The following is an 18,962-nucleotide window of genomic DNA, read 5'->3' as shown; positions in this document are numbered from 1 at the left end:
CCACCGCTCCCATTTTTCACTTCCCATTTCCTTTCCTCTTTGTCTGTTTCTATTACATCTTCTACTTCTTCCCTTTTTTTCTTCCCTTTCATTCTGACTAACACTTATGAAATTCGCACAAATCTGCAAGAAAACCGACCCTCTAACTATTTGCACTGTAGAATTTCCACCACTCCCATCTTAAAATACCCCTTTTTCCTTTCCTCCTTGCCTGTTGTAAGGAAATCTTCTACTTCCTGACTGGCCTTTCTTCTGACTTTGCTCTATAAACTTCGCGCAGATCTGCAAGATAATCGTTCCTCTAACTGTTTCAAAAATGAATCAATCTTGTACTGAGGTACTTGAATCTTGCAGAGCAGGCTTTAGCACTCAACATATAATCTGGATAAACGATCTCGTCTGGTGATGTTTTGATCCGTATTCTATACTCACATGCGAATTTGATCCGTGTTCCATAAATTCTAGTGCGGATAAAAATTACCTTTAGGCGGCTTAAAACAGTTTTCTGCAATTTTTAGCACCTTAACTTTGACTGTTCAGAGCCACCTGCAATATTCGAAAAGTTAAGGTGGCTCTGAACCCACAATACAAACTTTGCCAAAAGTTGTATCTTTAACATGTTTAAAATGCTAATCATTATTCCATCATAAGAATGGGGGGTCACCGAGCTTGTTTTTGAGTTATAAGCACTTAAAGAAGAAAATTAAGGGTGTTTTTATCATTTTCTACCGTTGTTATGGTTATACCAGTGACGTAATGAAAATGACCACAATTTTTTCAGCAATGATTGGACATTTGTTTGATATTATACTGAATTACTGCAGCATTTGTCAAATATTTGTAGTACTGACCCACCAATGTATAAGAGCTGGAAAGTGCTGGAAACCGTTATGAGCTTCCTTAAATCGACGGGAAACTCAAGATCACAAAAACATTTGTTTACTAAAGTGCAAAAGCACCAAAAAGTGATAAAAACATAAAGAAACAAGCATGGTTAAGATTCAGAAAAAATTGAGAGGAAAATTAGGAGATGGTCCTAGGAAATGAATCTTGAAAACTTAAATTAAGTTTTCAAGATGTATCATCTGTGACGTCGCTCCTGTAGAGGAAGAACGGTATTACGCCTTTTGAGTGTGACAGTCTAAACAGTGATCGCCTTGATTGATTATTCGTGACGCGTAAAAAAGGTCAAATATTTTAACGTGATTAAATTTTGAAATGGGGTATAGGAAAACGTCTTTGCTATACAGATACTTTGAACCAATAACAGTCCTGTAGTATTAATCCTTTGATTATATCATGGCGTTAACCGAGTATGAAAAACCCGAAATGAATGAATAAGCTTTTCAGGACTTCACCGAGGAAAGACAAGGCAACGCTCCTCGGGGGGGGGGGGGGGGGTACTCCCTTAGTGGACTGTACTGGAAACCTACGCCCGAAAGTGGTGCTTTATTTTATTCTTGCTGGGGGAGTATGATATGATTGTCCAACAGGACTAGTGAGGTCAGTTTACAATTTGAATGTTTGAGTGCTTTGCAGAGACTGGTGACACCGGTATCAGTGATCTGGTTATAACCCAGATTTAGTTTGGAGTTTGGTTACTTTACAGCTTGGATGCTGTAACGCTTCACACAAATTGGCAACACCGGTATCAGTGATCTGATTATCACTCAGATCTAGTGTGGTTACTTTACAGCTTGGATGCTGTAATGTTTCACACAACCTGGTGCTTTTATCTTGCTGGAGAGGTATGAAAAAAAAGGGATTTCACAAATGAACGAACGAATGAAACATTTCATGCACCTATGCAAACATTTTTTTAGGAATGCAAGCTATTATTGTTGTTCATATCGTGTTTGCAAGAAATTTATTGTCTTTTCAGGCCCTGCAAACATTTTTTTTCAATATTTTTCATACCCCACCCCCTCCAGAAAAAGGATACTCCGTACCTTAGTTTCAATTTTAATACCCTGTGGATCTTTTCTATAGTCACGAAATCGAAATAATAGGATCGCATCTCCAGTTTGAAAGAGTTCATTAGCGAAGGATATTAACTTCGAGAGTTTACTCGAATAAGCGCCGCGTTTGGGATACAAAATCAATAAGCGCCGATGCGGAGCTTATTCGAGGAATAACGTTTAACTAAAAACAGCGCCACAAAACAACTCTGAAACAAACTTGGATATTTCTTTCCTTCAAAAGCGATATTTTGCAGTTTAGAGTGATTGTTTTACCGCTCGTTCATTTGTTTTCTATCCAACATTCTTACAATACCTAGTTCTGTAAATGTTGTGAGACCACGAACATTGCGAGGACAGCTATCGCCACTTCTCTCTGATCTTCAGCAAGAGACGAATACTAACAATCAAAAAAGCTATTTTCAATTACTGTAAAAGATTAGATACTTTGTGGCGTCCAAATTTTAAATAAGCGCCGCCCTAAAATAAGCGCCACACTTGAGGCGCGAAAAATTTAAGCGCCGTGGCGTTTATTTTATAAATTGGAAACAGTCGAAAATGACGCAAAAAGTAGTGGCTCGCATAAATAAGCTCCGCCTTACGGGCTCGCACAATAGTCATTCGGAACTTACTTTTTCTTACAAGCCTTCTCTTACTCAATCCCCACCTTTGAAACCTATGAAACCTTTGGCAATAGCCGAAACGTCTTAAAAAATAACATAAAAACACAGTCAGCGACAAATCTTTAACAAACTCTTTTCCCCACCCCTCCCCCCTTAAAATTGTAAAACAAACAATACCAGCCTTCATCCATTCCAAAACTTTTATTTACAAAACGTAACAATACTCAGTTTCGCCCTTTTCTTTATTGCTAAATTACAACGAGCTGGGCATTAAGTTCCTTCATTACAAACTTCATTATCTAACGCTTATTAATATATTTACAGTTCCTTGTCAACCTTATAACTATTAACACAAATTTTAAAATTGAATAAGAAACGTTTTCTTTTATATCTTATATTATGTATATGTGACTTCTATTGATATTTCTAATGCTTTCTTATAACTATTTAGATATCGAGTTCAAAACCTGGTCTGTGCTGTTGAACAAGAGTTCTTAGAGATTCCTTACTTTCCTCACTGATAGGTATGTCCCACAGGCATAGTGAGGTCAGTTTACAATTTGAATGTTTGAGTGCTTTGCATAGACTGGTGACACCGGTATCAGTGATCTGATTATCTCTCAGATCTAGTGTGGTTACGTTACAGCTTGGACGCTGTAATGCTTTACATGACCTGGTAACACCGGTATCAGTGATCTGATTACCACACAGATATAGTGTGGTTACGTTACAGCTTGGATGCTGTAATGCTTCACACAAACTGGCAACACCGGTATCAGTGATCTGATTACCACTCAGATGTAGTGTGGTTACTTTACAGCTTGGATGCTGTAATGCTTTACACAACCTGGTAACACCGGTATCAGTGATCTGATTATTACCCAGATATAGTGCGGTTACTTTACAGCTTGAATGCTGTAATGCTTCACACAACCTGGCAACACCGGTATCAGTGATCTGATCACCACCCAGATATAGTGTGTTTACTTTACAGCTTGGATGCTGCAATGTTTCACACAGTCTGATAATAACGGTATCACTGAAATGATTAAAAGCCATCAATAGAAACAGTTTGGTAACAGCACAGTGTTCTTTCTTCAGTGATTTACAAATACGTTTTATTCCAGACAGTGTTAGAGCTGACTCAATGATTGCCAAACTATTTACGTTAAAGGACTGTTCAGACCGTTCATGTTGTGCTGTAGCAGCTTCCTCTTCATTCAGTTCACTAATTACGTCTAACAAAAATGAAATTGCAATACAGTCCACATCATTTAAATTCGTAAAATTCATATAGGAGTAGTGTTGGGGATGATTTATGATGACATTTTTAGCAAAGTCCTTGTCTTGATATTCGCTGAGTAACTTTGCTCTTACGAGGACGGGCTTCGTTGTGATTGAAATATTTTCTAGTAATCTTTCCATTAGTTTGTCATCTCTTTTCTTTGATAAAATACCAGCAATGAACAGCATAACCATTTCAGACACAGTTTCTGTCGGAATTTCATTTCTCATTACAAACCAACGAGCAGCCAAGAACTCCTGAATGGTAAGATGAGTAAAACTCAACTGTTTTGTGGTTTCAAATGCAGATTTCCTGAAAGGAGGACCACAATGAAGGAGACCGCTTCCTTTCAGTTTTTCGATTTCTTCCAATTTAAACTTTTTTTTCATGTCCCTTTCGTCAAAAATTGGCCTTTGCTGCAAAAGCAGTTGAGCTGCTAACTCTGATAATTTATCCAATGTGCTTTCGATGACGTCTGTAGCCTTGTGTTTCTCAGGAATTTCTTTCGTCTTATATTCTGACTCGGCATTATGTTTTAGTTCAAAAATGTTGACAACTTCAGAATAAATGTCGGTTGCTGATACAGGAAGGGCTGTGCTCTTGGATTCTTGAAGAGTATATTCCAAATAGAAACACATCAGAAAACAAAGAACTGGAATATGGGCAAAGCTTACAAGATTCTCATTGTTCATGACATGTTCAAGAACAGTGTTCTTCATGGTTTCGTTTTCTTTGAAATACTTCACAATGTACTCTTCTACCTGCTCCGGAGAAAACCCTGTAATTTCCACGTATCGGTCAAACTGAATTCCTCCCATTTTATCTGATTCGTCGGGTCTTGACGTGATCATAACAACAGACTCTCTCATCATCTTGCCTTTGATGAGTTTGGCACACAGTGCGGCTACTGGCATTTCCTCTCTAGCATTGTTTGGATACTGTTCCTCCGAGCTACTAGCGATGTAATCTTGTTGTGAATACTCGTCATACCCATCCAAGATAATCAAAACCTCCTCAGGGTGATTAACAAGGTATTCAAACAAAGAATTATCAAGGTTTGAGTTTTCGTCTAGTACCGAAGAACAGTTTAAAAGCTCTCGCAAAGAAAACCTGTCATTTCCAAGCAAATTCAGTTGACGGAATGTCAACAAGTATGCAAAGTTGATATCTGGTGCTTTTAAATTTGCTTGTGATTGAAAAAGTTTACCATCAGCCCAATCCCGAACAAGCTTTTGACTAAACAAAGTTTTTCCGATCCCTGCTTTTCCAGTGACAAGAATAGATTTGGGATTAGGCTCACCCTCAGTACTGCAAACGAATATCTCTTCACATCTTTTGACCAGGGTTCCACTGACTTGCCCATAATAATCCAGCAAGTCACCTCTTGCTGAAGTCATATCGTTTTTAAAGAGGGTCTTTCTACCATGCTGTATCAGAAGATTAGTGAATATATCATCTGTTCTCAGGTTAGATATGGTTGGGGAGGCCATCAGTTTGGGCTGGAACTCTGTTTGGTTTCCAATAGACGCTTTCAAAGCACTTGTGTAGGCACTCACAGCTAAAAAATGAAAGAAAAAAGAGATAACAATATTAACCGTTTATAGTTTCTTTTGTGTCAACTTTCTAAGGTGACGGATTGACACTGGTATTGAAATCATAACAAAGAATTGAAAGCACGGTAAACTGTACCATATTTGTTCGAATAAGCGCCGCATTTGGGGAAAAAAGTTTAGCTTTGCCCCAGAGTAAACGCCACGGTTCAGATGGGACGCTTATATGAGGTATGCAGTATAAATGAATAAATAAATGAACAAAGAAAAAAAAAACACTACAAAGCAACTCTAAAACAGCACTGGAGTTTTTTTCATCGACAGCGATGTTCTTCATTTCAAAGCAATGAAAGCAGATTCTTTAAATACACAGTTCTGTTGTGGAGGCCTTGCATACAACTAACTTTATATACTCTTGTTAAAGTGCCGGAAGAGACAATTGCTGACAATCACAAGACGCTTCTGCTAGTTAAATTAAAAGAAAATATATTTTTGACGTGTCCAATTGTAAAATAAGCGCCTCCCTGGAATAAACTCCGCATTTGAAGAGCGCAAAATTTATTAAGCGCCCTTATTCGAGCAAAGGAAAAGACCAAAAGTTTCAAGCCGTTGTGAAACGTAATTTCACACATGTGCTAACAGTGACACTGTCCCTTTAAAAGGAGAAATCGGCAGTACAGAACCTTAACGTATCCTTTCTGCGCATAATTTCACGAGTGATTTCCCTCATTAGTGTGCTGATTAAAAAATGAAAGCTTTTTTCTTGAGTCACCGGAGAAGTAAATGGTCAATTTCTCATAAATGAGTATGGTGACCGATCCCTTTTTTCTTGTTTTGAATTGGCAATGAATTTCTTCTGAAAAATAAATATGGCTCAATTACCAATAAATTGTCAGAAAAGTAAATTTAGCAAGCACTCATGAATGTAAACATGATAACATTATAAGGAATTATCGCGTATAAACAAGGTGCCGTTGTTCCTGATGGAGTATAGGGACCCCCCTTTTTTAAAACAAAATTTGAGTTTCTATAAGATGAACAGCCAAAAAGCAAAGCTTAACGCAACATACGCACGGCCGTGGGTATATCAGATGAGGTGTGCAGTTGCATTTAGCTCCGTCAAGTTTTATAGCTCTTATTTCCCATCGCTTACTTTTGATAGTCTTACTGCAATTTGGCGTTTTCGCTTTTGCCAGAGCACCCAGGAAAACTAAACAGAACAGGCGCACCTCCTGTTCATAGACATAAGCATCTGAGAAGGCCCAAAAACGCACGCATGCACAACTTTGAACTGCTATGTTTTAAAAGAATTGGTTCGTGCTTTAGCTGTGTGTATAAATTATCGAGTTATGGATGCACTTGGAAAGTTTGCACAGCACTCAAGAAGCTAGCTAGAGTAACCTCGAGCAACTTTCACACATACTTTGTGCTCTCCAAACTTTCCATGTGCATCCATAACTCAATATACGCACCCTTAGCACGAACCAATTTTTTAATTAATACTGCATAAAATAAGTGGCCACATGAAAAAAGCTCTATCCTTTTACATTACAGCATGTCCCAATTCTGCTACATTTTTTCCATTTTATTTTGTTCTTACCTGGCATGAGTGATCCATTTGCATCTGCAACAAATAATCAAAACAAATGATAATTAGAACCAAATAATATCCTGTTTCACTGATTAGTTACATAGAACTACTGTGCATTACTAAATGCTTAGAATAGTGAAATATGGGCTTCAACGATGGCGAAGAGTTCTCTATTGTAGAGGAAGAGACTTGACTCAATTGGTGTTTCTTTTGGACAGAATGGACTGTCCTTCTTTTAATATATATAATAGTGTCCACGCAGATAGGTTTGAGTGTACAGAACCTTAAAGCTTGCAAAGGTAATGTACCTCTTCTAACATTTTACAGGCAAAGTACAACTGAAGAGTTGGAATCGGTTTCCATAACTACATGTATTTTTGGCCATGTTGGTGAGATCCCAGAGTTAGCACTTACACTGTAGCTATACTTTTGTTTGCAAACAACAATCCAAATATTTTTTGCCTTGCAAAAAAATGGGGAAGGATATGAATAGGACGAAAAGCACTACCTGGACTATAATGGGGCCATTCTTCGAATATGACAGGATCGCTCAAAATGTTGGCCACAACAGATGCTGCCATCACACATGCAAAAGTTCCTCTCTGATCATTTGAAGATTGACTGCCATCTGCATAGTCTTTGATGCCTTTCACCACAACCCATTCTGTCTTTAGATCATGAGCTGCTGCAAAAACACCTGGAAAATGACAACATTTAAAAATGTTTGTACATGTATCATCCTGGATCCTGGAGTCATGTTAATAATATTGTTTACAAGAACAACAACCGAATTTACAGCCAACTCTTTTAATCCTTATCCTTACCAAATAAAACAGGATTCACGTTTTACTAATAAGGTGCATAAAACTACAGAGTAGTTTAGTATTAGTAATACAAAAATAAATGTTTTTGAAATTTACTGCCATTGCAATAGGAATGCAAAACATACAGAAAGACAAAAAGATAATATTAAGTTCGACCTTGCCACACCAAACAACACTGCTTGACGAATAATTAAGACACATTCCGCTGAAAGTTTGAGCAATGAGTGCAAAAATTAAGTGCCAAAAATCTGCTCACGTTCATCTGCTCATGTTCAAAACAAGTGCCATTTTGTTTTGAACCGGCGTAAAATGTCCGTTTTAACTGAAACATAGATCAACACTGATTTGGCAAAATGTGGACTCCGCGAACTGTGCTTGAAGGTCGATGTTAGTCGGGATTCAAGCCAGTCCAGCACGAAAAAATTGGGGAGGGGCAACATCATGGAAGGTCGTGGCAGGTAGCTGAAGGGTAGAGCTAGCAGCCCTGGGGATCCCAGGGTCAGGCGTCGAATTGCTGGCTTGCTAGGGGGGGGGGGGTGGTCATAGTCAAGTGTTCTGTGTCATTTTCACCAGACTTTGCCTGTCACAGCAGTGTCATGGTATTTTTTTATGAGGATTGCCTTGTTTTTTTTTTTGTTTTTTTTTTTTTTATAATTTAATACTTTATTAAATTAAATATACAGTTACAAGCACAGATATAGATACAGATACAGAAGTTTGAAGTACAATTACACTTTGAAAAAATACATAGTTACGGTGCACTACAGTTACGATTTATAATTTTGAAATACTACTACAATTACTCTGGAAACAGTTATGCTAAAAAAAAAATAAATAAATAAATAAATAACAAAAAAATAACAAAAATAACAAAAACAAAACAAACAAAAAAAAAAACAAAAAAAAAATAAATTCAAAAAAAGAACGAAAAATGGCAGACGTTGCATACATTTACTTTAAATAAGTTTATCTAAAACATTTTCCCATTTAACTAAATGGAGGTGCAATTTATTTTTCTGCTTAGCAATAAATTCTTCTATTTTAATAGTTTTCCTTAGTAGAGCATGGAAGACATTCAAACTGGGATTAGTAGATCTCTTCCTACAAAGTACAATTGTTTGTTTTGCCACAAGAACTATGTGGTTTACAGCCATAAAATGTTCCTCGAGATCAGGCAGACCAAGTATAACATTGACTACTTCTGACAAATCAACACTAATTCCAGTGACACACTGTTGCAGCCAGTTGAAAATTTCATTCCAAAAGGCACTAGAATAAGAACATAATGCAAACAAATGTTCAGGGGTTTCTTCCTCCTCTCCACAAAAGGTGCACAAAGGCGACTCCACCAAGCCAAACTTACACAATTTAGAATTTGTAAATAAGATTCTATTAACCACTTTGTATTGAAATTCTCTTGTGTGCGCATCTAACGCAACCTGGAAAGGCAAGCTGTATATTTTACTCCAATCACGCTTAGGGTCAGGGAACATTTCATCGAATTTCCTTTGTGCTGTTGGTTTTTCACAAACCCTTGAGACCAGACTCCCATACAGTTTTTTGGAATTTACTTTTGATGTGGGTACTTAAACTGAATTAATAGTTAAAGTGGATTCATTTGAATCCGAGTTCAAGATATAAGGACCTGTCATGGACTTAATAGCTTGTTTCCATTTAACTGGTATTGCATCGATTAGACCTTGCCACAAAAGAAAGTTTTTCATTTTAAGACCTTTGTTATGCAAATCATTCCATATCAAAAATTTACATGTCCCACCCATCCAGTTTAATCATGTCACCAATTTTGTTTATACCTATATCCATCAGTTCGCTAATAAAACATGATTTATTATTTATACAGATGTGTTTATTATTCCAAATTATTTCGTTTAAAATTTCATCACTTGTTTCAGGCATTGAACCATTTAATTTTGACCATAAGGTCAAACATTCGTTATAAAATGGGGGGATAGCAATTTTCAAAGAACTTGGATCAAAATTGCATGTTAAGAGGTATGGGCCTCCCACAGGCTGTAGAAAAAAGTTGAGAACATGTTTCCATTTGGCACCATCTTCCGGATCAGAGTACCGTTTCAAAAAGGATATCTTCTGTGCTTGAATAAGGGATTCTAAATGTATCATTCTTAATCCACCGTTCTCAATATTATTAATCAAAGCACGTCTTTTCACTTTGTCTTTACCCTTCCAAATAAATTCGTAGATGATCGTATTCGCTCTCTTGATAACGTCATCTGGAAAAGGTAACTGCGACGCTCTATACAGGAATTTAGGGATAGCAAACGATTTAATTTATAATTTGAATTCTTCCAAGAATGGTTAAATGTCTCCACTTCCACAGATTAAGAGTCTTTTTCAGCGAATCCAGGATTGAATCAAAATTTAATTTAACGGCTTGCTTCTTATCATATGAGAAAAAGATGCCAAGTATCTTTAAAGGTTTATCCATATTTTTAATACCGATATCAAGCTTTATGGACGAGTCGCCAAGATGGAGAGCCTCTAATTTACCGTTATTTACTTTAAGGCCTGAGCAGCATCCAAAATCTCGCAACATTTTTAAAAGATTTTCGAAAGATTGTTTATCTTTCAAGAAAGTCGTCAGATCATCAGCGAAAATGGTTAACTTAATTTCTTCGTTATCTGAAAGTTTAAAGCCTTTAATATTTTTACTGCTTCTAATATTTATAGCAAGTATCTCGAGAGCAATAATGAAGAGGTACGGAGACAAAGGGTCACCTTGCCTAACTCCTTGCTTGACGTCAAAATGAATGGAGGAGAAGCCGTTGTTTGTAACACAGCTTTTAATGTTACAATAAAATGTGCTTACCCACTTGATAAAAGATTCACCGAAATTGAAAGCCAGTAGGGCCTTATTTAAAAAAGCCCAGTCAAGAGAGTCAAACGCCTTCTCGAAATCGATCGCGACAAGCAGTCCACTTAAGTCATTAACTTTGGTATAAGACATGATGTCATCAATAATTCTCGTGCTATCGGAGATCAGTCGGCCCTTGACATAGGCATTTTGATTCCTGTGTATTACGAAAGGCAAAATGCATTCCAATCTCTTCGCTAAAGCCTTAGACGCAATCTTCACATCGACATTTATTAAGGAGATAGGCCTCCAATTTGCTATATACATCTTGTCCTTATCTTTCTTTTCAATTAATTTAATAATAGCCATTTTTTGTGACGTTGATAATTCTCCATGCTCATGCGCTGCATTCAAGCAGCCCACTACCAGATTCCCTATAACTGGCCAAAAAGCTTTGTAGAATTCGACTGTCAAGCCATCGTTTCCGGGTGCTTTACCATTTTGAAAACTCAGTAGCGAACGATAACATTCATTGAAAGTTAATTTCCCCTCACACTTCATCTGCATTTGCTTGTCTAGTTTTGGTATGTCAGGGTTTCCTAAGAAGATTTTAGCACAGCCCTGATCAATATCCGCCCCGTTGTTTTGGTATAAGGTGGAATAGAAGGACTTTAGCTGGTTTAAAATAACAGCAGGTTCCGTAATGACATTTCCGTCGTCTTGTTTTATTTTCCTTATGCAGGATTTGTTATGATTAAAGTTTTCAAGTCGCAGAAAATAGCTGTTACTTTTCTCCCCTTTTTCATACCATCTAGCGCGAGATCGAATCATAGCACCTTGTGTTATATAATCATACATAGCTTCATATTCTATTTTTTGCTCCTCAAGTTTCGCAAGATTCTCAGCCGTTGGTAACTCATTACACTTTTCTTCCCATTCTTTCACGCTTTTTTCAAGTTCAGATAACTTATCACGACGGTCTCTAGCTTTACGCTTGCTATAACTAATCGTTTCCTTTCGTATTCGATATTTGATTACAGTGTATGTCCCATAACAGTCTTTTATCTGTAATATCCCTATACTCATCTAGCCAACTAGGGTACGAATTTTTTAAAAATTCGGCGTATACAGGGTTACCTTGTAATTGTCAGCTAGCTGCAGCCCCCTGGCAGCTTGGCTGTTACCGGGCTTGACTAGGCACTCCACCTAGCCTCTTGGTCTAGCCAAGGGAACCTCAGGGGGAGGGAGGGGTGGCTATTGGTAAATTTCAAGCCTTTCTGTCAGCCGGCCGGCCACCTTTTGTTGGAACAAGGCAGAGATAATTTTAAATCCATCTTTCTCTCGTGGGGTCGGCTTGAGTGAAAAAGGTTTGGTGGGTTTTTGTTAGCTCAGCTGTACTCAAACTGTTACCATGCTATGAGGTCTCATTGCTAACTTTATTTTTGCCTGTATTGCTCGAATGTTGGGTGGAAACCATCTTAAAAAGTCTTAGCCCTGCCTTCCATCTCAACTGCTGTTGCTTCAGGATATCGTTGAATAATCTCTTCATACTGCCATCCACCACTGACATGCTTCTGAATACTCAGAACCACCCCATCACAGTGTACTCTTACTTCCTGCTCATCTGGGTTTTCCAAAGGCGCTGTCCATCCATCAGCTATATGCTTGATGAGGTTGCCAATATCTCTGCCTGGGGGAGTTTTGTAGGAAGGTGTTATTAGCTTTGAAGACACAACTACATCTCCTAGTTTGGTTTTTCCACGATTAAATCCACTGCAGGCGCCAACGGAAAATACAGCTCTGGGTCTCAGTACCCTGACTGCATCTTTCACAACAGATAAAGAACTTCCAGGATCAGCGGAACCTTTGGAGCACTTCATTAATGCAATTTTCCTTTTCTTCTCATGGTCACTACCAATCGACCCAAAGTATACATAGCCAATGCCTTTGTGGTAACTCTTGAAGGGTTTATTCAAATAGAAAAAACAGCTTAAGAACTCACAATCTTCCACTGTCATTATCAGAATGTCGATCGGGAGGTCAACAATGTTCCAAGAGCAACTGGTGTTAGGAAGATCGCTCATCTTTGGAATCTTGATACTGATTCTAGGTGGGCATTCCAAACTTTTAGTTTCTGTGTCTGGAAGAGGAATAAATATGAGGAAATAAAAGACTTAGTACATCTACTAAGATTAAATGTGCTAAATTTGAAAAATAGGATACCATAAACACCCGCAGATAAGCCGCACGCTGAATTGAGCAACTCAAATTATTGTAAGAAGCATTGTAAGTAGTGTATGTATTTGTGTTGTAAGTAGTGTTTTTTGTGTTGCAATAAATTAATAATAAAAAAGAAAAAAACTCAAATTTTGGAAGAAAAAGTTTTTTGACGTAAATCAAAGAAAATCCAAAGTCAAGAATCATGATCAGGAGTCTTCTTCATCGAACGTAAACTCAGTAAACATTGAAACGAATAATACTTCAGTTTTACCCACAATTTCATCTCTTTAATATAAGGAACAGGAACTTTGACATATGGTTGATCTTTTTCTGGTATTTTGTTGACAGGTATTTCTTCATTAAACACAGTTTTCCATGGATTTTTGTGACAACAAGATCTTGCGTATGCAGAACGTTTGTAGCTTAGTAACCAGGCATTCGATCAGCCACAAAAATAGGACTGGGGCAAAAACGAACAAGCAAAACAACTTTTTCAAAAGTTCCCGCAGATAAGCCACACCCCCGATATCGAGCGAAGATTTTGGGGGAAAAGGTGCGGCTATCTGTGGGTTTTTACGGTATACAGTTTTCCTTAATGGAGACCATTTTTGCCTGAGCAGCCACCGGCCACCAGAAGCACTCTCACACTGAAATAGTCAGTTGAATACTGACCAAACTCGATACTTACCAAAAGGGAGGGCAGGGAGCATGTTAACTCTGCAGGCAAAAATGGCCTTACTTGATGCCAGTCACCCTAAAACTGCTCATGTCTGTTTTAGAGTTGTGGGGGTGGGATAGGGAGAGCTTCAGCAGGTACTGTGGACAGGAGATACAGCCCATGATAATTGGGCTAATAAATATGACACAAACACAGGGGACCCAAACGCTGTATTAGTAAAATACATAATCTTAAAATAAAAATGTTCTTATTTACCTGCATTTCCGATGTCTTTTTTGGCCGTTTTGGGGGATTTGTTTTTGATTATTTGAAGCGAAGGAATAGTTCCAACGCTGTGGGATGCCATTTGTGATATTAAAACCAAAAAGTTTCGGAACTCAGTAGGTTTTAATATTTCGGCTTTTACTGTTTATGTAAGTAACGGATGGAGACTGCAAAAACAACGATCCGAATGAACCGCCGAGTGAACAGCCTGACATGTGCATAAGCACGTGAAAGGTCTGAACAAACAGACTAAGCAGACTAAGCAGACGAAGGTCGAAAGTGCAGAAAACCATCCATAAGACTGACTGACTAGAGGGTTTACTGACTAGATGGTAAAGAAAAAGTCCTAATAGTTATGTTTGTGTAAGTAACCGACGCAATGAGTGGCTATGGTGGTTTACTTAGTAGTGACCTGTTATCCCTATTTAACTTTATCGCTTATCTGGGAAGGTCCCTCATGGCTCGATAACTTTTTGTGGTATTTGCCATTTTGTTAGGTATTAAGTAAGTTAGTTTATTTTAAACTGAAGGTAATATAGTTTAAAGGGAATAGTTTCTTGTATAAACAACATATATCTACCACTGAAGTAAAACCAATAGATAGTCAGCAAGTTAGCAGCCGAAATGTCTTTAATATCAAAGTAGCACTCCACGACGTTGAAATTATTCCCTCGCTTTAATTGAATCGCGAGCTATGCTAATATCGACTCTCTTTGGAGCCCAGACTGCGCGCGCGCAAGATGCAGACGTTCAAATAAAAGCACGCGCGTACAAACAGCCCTCGCGAGCAAACAAATGTAAACGGCCAAGAGAGTTTGTTCCGTACCAAGCGCTCGGTTTTTCCGATGGTGAGTTTGTTATTTTTGTTTTTAAATATTCATTTTACCAAATTTAATCCTAACAACAATGTTCAAAACATAGCTGCGAAAGCTTATTTAGTTTACGGCACTCATTAGTAATATAATCTCATCATTTATTGAAAACACATTCAACGAATTTTTAAAACTTAGGTCATAACATTTTGCCTTATTTTAACATTTTGTTAACGTTTCATCGGTATAGATAGATAACAGTTAGCTCAGCCACGTAGGGCCAGCTGTGGTACCACAGTTTGAAACGTGGTTTAGAGAGATTTACCATGATTTGGCTTTTAGTTTATCGATACGTTACAATACGGATTAAAGATCAATGTAACGTCTTCCCGCACGCGCTTATCCCCTTTTTTTTTTTTTTTTCTAGCTTACTCTTAGCGAAATAATTATCTCTCTAAGGGGTCTGTCACTGTGCCCCTGACGAGAATGGCAGACTTTTTGAGCTTTCATGACAATCTACTCCGATCCAGGAAAACTTATTAGTGAGCTCACTATTATAAATTCTTCAATTTAACTAACAATGGTAATTTACTTAAGCGATAAAATTAAATAAGAACAACAGATCACTACTAAGTAAACCACCATAGCCACTCATTGCGTCGGTTACTTACACAAACATAACTATTAGGACTTTTTTCTTTACCATCTCTAGCTAGTCAGTAAACCCTCTAGTCAGTCAGTCTTATGGATGGTTTTCTGCACTTTCAACCTTCGTCTGCTCAGTCTGTTTGTTCAGGCCTTTCAGGTGCTTATGCACATGTCAGGCTGTTCACTCAGCGGTTCATTCGGATCGTTGTTTTTGCAGTCTTCATCCGTTACTTACATAAACAGTAAAAGCCGAAATATTAAAACCTACTGAGTTACGAAACTTTTTGGTTTTAATATCACAAATGGCATCCCACAGCGTTGGAACTATTCCTTCGCTTCAAATAATCAAAAACAATCCGATCCAGGAAAACTTATTAGTGAGCTCACTATTATAAATTCTTCAATTTAACTAACAATGGTAATTTACTTAAGCGATAAAATTAAATAAGAACAACAGATCACTACTAAGTAAACCACCATAGCCACTCATTGCGTCGGTTACTTACACAAACATAACTATTAGGACTTTTTTCTTTACCATCTCTAGCTAGTCAGTAAACCCTCTAGTCAGTCAGTCTTATGGATGGTTTTCTGCACTTTCAACCTTCGTCTGCTCAGTCTGTTTGTTCAGGCCTTTCAGGTGCTTATGCACATGTCAGGCTGTTCACTCAGCGGTTCATTCGGATCGTTGTTTTTGCAGTCTTCATCCGTTACTTACATAAACAGTAAAAGCCGAAATATTAAAACCTACTGAGTTACGAAACTTTTTGGTTTTAATATCACAAATGGCATCCCACAGCGTTGGAACTATTCCTTCGCTTCAAATAATCAAAAACAATTCGCGAGTTATGCTAGTATCGACTCTCTTTGGAGCCCAGGCTACGCGCGCGCAAGATGCAGACGTTCAAATAAAAGCACGCGCGTACAACTAGCTCTCGCGAGCAAACAAAATTAATGTTAACAGCCAAGAGAGTTTGTTCCGTACCAAGCGCTCGGTTTTTCCGATGGTGAGTTTGTTATTTTTGTTTTTAAAGATTCAATTTACCAAATTTAATCTTAACAACAATGTTTAAAACATAGCTGCGAAAGCTTATTTAGTTTACGGCACTTATTAGTAATATAATCTCATCATTTATTAAAAACACATTCAACGAACTTTTATAACTTAAGTCATTACATTTTGCCTTATTTTAACATTTTGTTAACGTTTCATCGGTATAGATTGATAACAGTTAGCTCAGCCATGTAGGGCCAGCTGTGGTACCACAGTTTGAAACGTGGTTTAGAGAGATTTACCCTGATTTGGCTTTTAGTTTATCGATACGTTACAATACGGATAAAAGATCAATGTAACGTCTTCCCGCGCGCGCTTACCCCTTTTTTTTTCTAGCTTACTCTTCGCGAAATAATTATCTCTCTAAGGGGTCTGTCACTGTGCCCCTGACGAGAATGGCAGACTTTCTGAGCTTTCATGGCAATCTACTCCGATCCCGGGAAAACTTATTAGTGAGCTCACTATTATAAATTCTTCAATTTAACTAACAATGGTAATTTACCTAAGCGATAAAATTAAATAGGGACAACAGATCACTACTTAGTAAACCACCATAGCCACTCATTGCGTCGGTTACTTGCACAAAGTAACATTAAACTATTTGGACTTTTTTCTTTACCATCTAGACGTCAGTAAACCCTCTAGTCAGTCAGTATTATGGATGGTTTTCTGCACTTTCGACCTTCGTCTGCTCAGTCTGTTTGTTCAGACCTTTCACGTGCTTATGCACATGTCAGGCTGTTCACTCGGCAGTTCATTCGGATCGTTGTTTTTGCAGTCTTCATCCGTTACTTACATAAACAGTAAAAGCCGAAATATTAAAACCTACTGAGTTCCGAAACTTTTTGGTTTTAATATCACAAATGGCATCCCACAGCGTTGGAACTATTCCTTCGCTTCAAATAATCAAAAACAAAAAACACCAACCTTTCATCCCTGTTTCCCTTTCAGAATTGACATTTGATTCCTCCAAGTCATCCAACTTGCTGAGCTTGTTTCTTCTCTCATCTTCATCTAATTTGTCCTTAATGCTCTCCTCATCCTCCACCCACTGTTTAAGCAGTTCTTGGTAGTGTTCATCAAAATCAGGGTCCATGTTTTCACTTTCAAAAACATCAATAGCATCACGGTAGCATGCTCCTCCTAGTCGCACCAAAGTGTCTTTGATTTCCTTCCAGTAGACACTAAATGTTGCAACATCAACTGAAGCATCGCTGCCATGACTGTAGTAAATTGTGTCTCGGTAGAACTTGATGCGGGCAATGTCAGCCTCAAGAGTTGTGTCTGTTACCAGAGGAAGGTTATCCCAGCCAGTGGCAGGAGGAACCAGGCTGCAAATATTCCTCAGAAGAATAACCAGTAGGGTGGGGTCAAAGTCCCTCGATGAAACTGAAGACTTGATTACAGGATATAGTTTCCTCCATTGTGGGGTACTCAGAACTCTTTTCTTTCGAAGTGATTGTAATTTAGCATGAACTGCAGGATCAGCCAAAACTGTATGAAGGCTTCCAGGTGGACGTACCCTGTCAAAGGTTTCTCTTAGAACCTGTGATCCAACATCAACCAGTAGACGACACAACCGTGCGTAATTAGTAGTTTCTTTTGTGGAAGGAAAGGAAGGTGCTACGGAGGCCATGAAGACAATGTTTTCTAAAAGAAAAAAAATTGAAGAAAAATTAATAACTTGAAGTTCTAGTTCACAAGCAATGCAAATGCAACTAGGCAAATGCAAGCACAAATGAAAAGAAAAACATAGCAAAAATTACAATGCAAACTGAAATACAAATGCAAGCACTTCACTTCACTTGTGCTTGAATTAATTTGCACTTGCTCCGCATTGTATGCGTCAACATCACTTTCATTTGTACTTGCATTTGCGTCGCACTTCTGGCTTGTAAACCAAGCTGAAGACCAGAGTTCCCATTTACCCACAGGTGTGCGTAATTTACACACAAAATTCTGAAAGGACGCAAGCTTTTTCGTACCTATGCGTGGGATCGCACAACAGTCAGGGCTTCTGATTATTATTACCTGATATTACACACGACAGTGTGATTTTGCATAAGCAATCTCAAATTACAGAAGTTATAATAAGACCGAGCACAATTCGAAGAAATTACACATTAAATTAATAATTGCTTTATTCAAAAGTTTACCTTGGCCATAACATTATCGGAAGGTGCTTTATTATGAAAACAATTTAGAAAAAATAAACCTCCACTCTGGAATTTCCAAAATTATTTTGCATACTCCCAGCCCCTCTTGAAAACAGAATTAATATGTGACATATTAATTCCATCACTAAAAAAGTTCTAAAGAACAACTTATGGAAAGAGGAATAGTTTACTGTTTAGTTAATGCTACAGTGCAGTTTCACTTTCACATCGCCTGACCGCCGAAACACTGTTTAGTATCACTACTGGCATAATTTGCAAACCATTACACCTTCACAAACGACAAAATTGATTAAAAAGCACTGTCTTGCAAAAGCAAAACACTATTTACCTGACAGTAAAGTGCCTTCCTGGGGGAACAAAAAGTAGTTACAGATGCCGGTTACTTCCGCCGCACCTTAGTAGCAGCTAAATACAGGAATGGCTCCATCCTGTAATTGGATGATA

At 37.9% G+C, this 18,962-nt stretch overlaps 1 protein-coding gene and 1 long non-coding RNA gene across 2 annotated transcripts in view; one reads left to right on the top strand and one right to left on the bottom strand.

Annotated features, from left to right (window-relative positions):
* The window catches only part of LOC144663804 (uncharacterized), a 63,438-nt gene that overhangs the window by 16,228 nt on the left and 28,248 nt on the right, over positions 1–18,962 (top strand). The window lies entirely within an intron of this gene.
* LOC144663790 (uncharacterized) lies at positions 2,764–17,987 on the bottom strand. The gene is made up of 5 exons (XM_078524858.1): positions 17,269–17,987; positions 12,158–12,804; positions 7,516–7,705; positions 7,017–7,040; positions 2,764–5,424 (listed from the first exon to the last, which is right to left on the bottom strand). Exons 1-5 carry the CDS (start codon positions 17,975–17,977, stop codon positions 3,029–3,031), a joined length of 3,966 nt encoding a protein of 1,321 aa, XP_078380984.1. The 5' UTR covers positions 17,978–17,987; the 3' UTR covers positions 2,764–3,028.

Source organism: Oculina patagonica, chromosome 8, assembly GCF_052425735.1.
Source record: "Oculina patagonica isolate OP01 chromosome 8, crgOcupat, whole genome shotgun sequence".
NCBI classification, from domain to species: domain Eukaryota; kingdom Metazoa; phylum Cnidaria; class Anthozoa; order Scleractinia; family Oculinidae; genus Oculina; species Oculina patagonica.
This window is presented reverse-complemented; position numbering and strand designations above follow the sequence as displayed.

What these genes read in the sequence shown, in the direction of transcription:
- LOC144663790 (XM_078524858.1), bottom strand. Translation starts at nt 17,977, where the DNA reads ATGGCCTCCGTAGCACCTTCCTTTCCTTCCACAAAAGAAACTACTAAT. An exon ending in CAGTTGAGATGGAAGGCAGG is followed by an intron (nt 7,706 to 12,157) that starts GCTAAGACTTTT and finishes TGTCATTTTCCA; the next exon opens with GGTGTTTTTGCAGCAGCTCA. An exon ending in AAATGGATCACTCATGCCAG is followed by an intron (nt 5,425 to 7,016) that starts GTAAGAACAAAA and finishes TTCATTTTTTAG; the next exon opens with CTGTGAGTGCCTACACAAGT.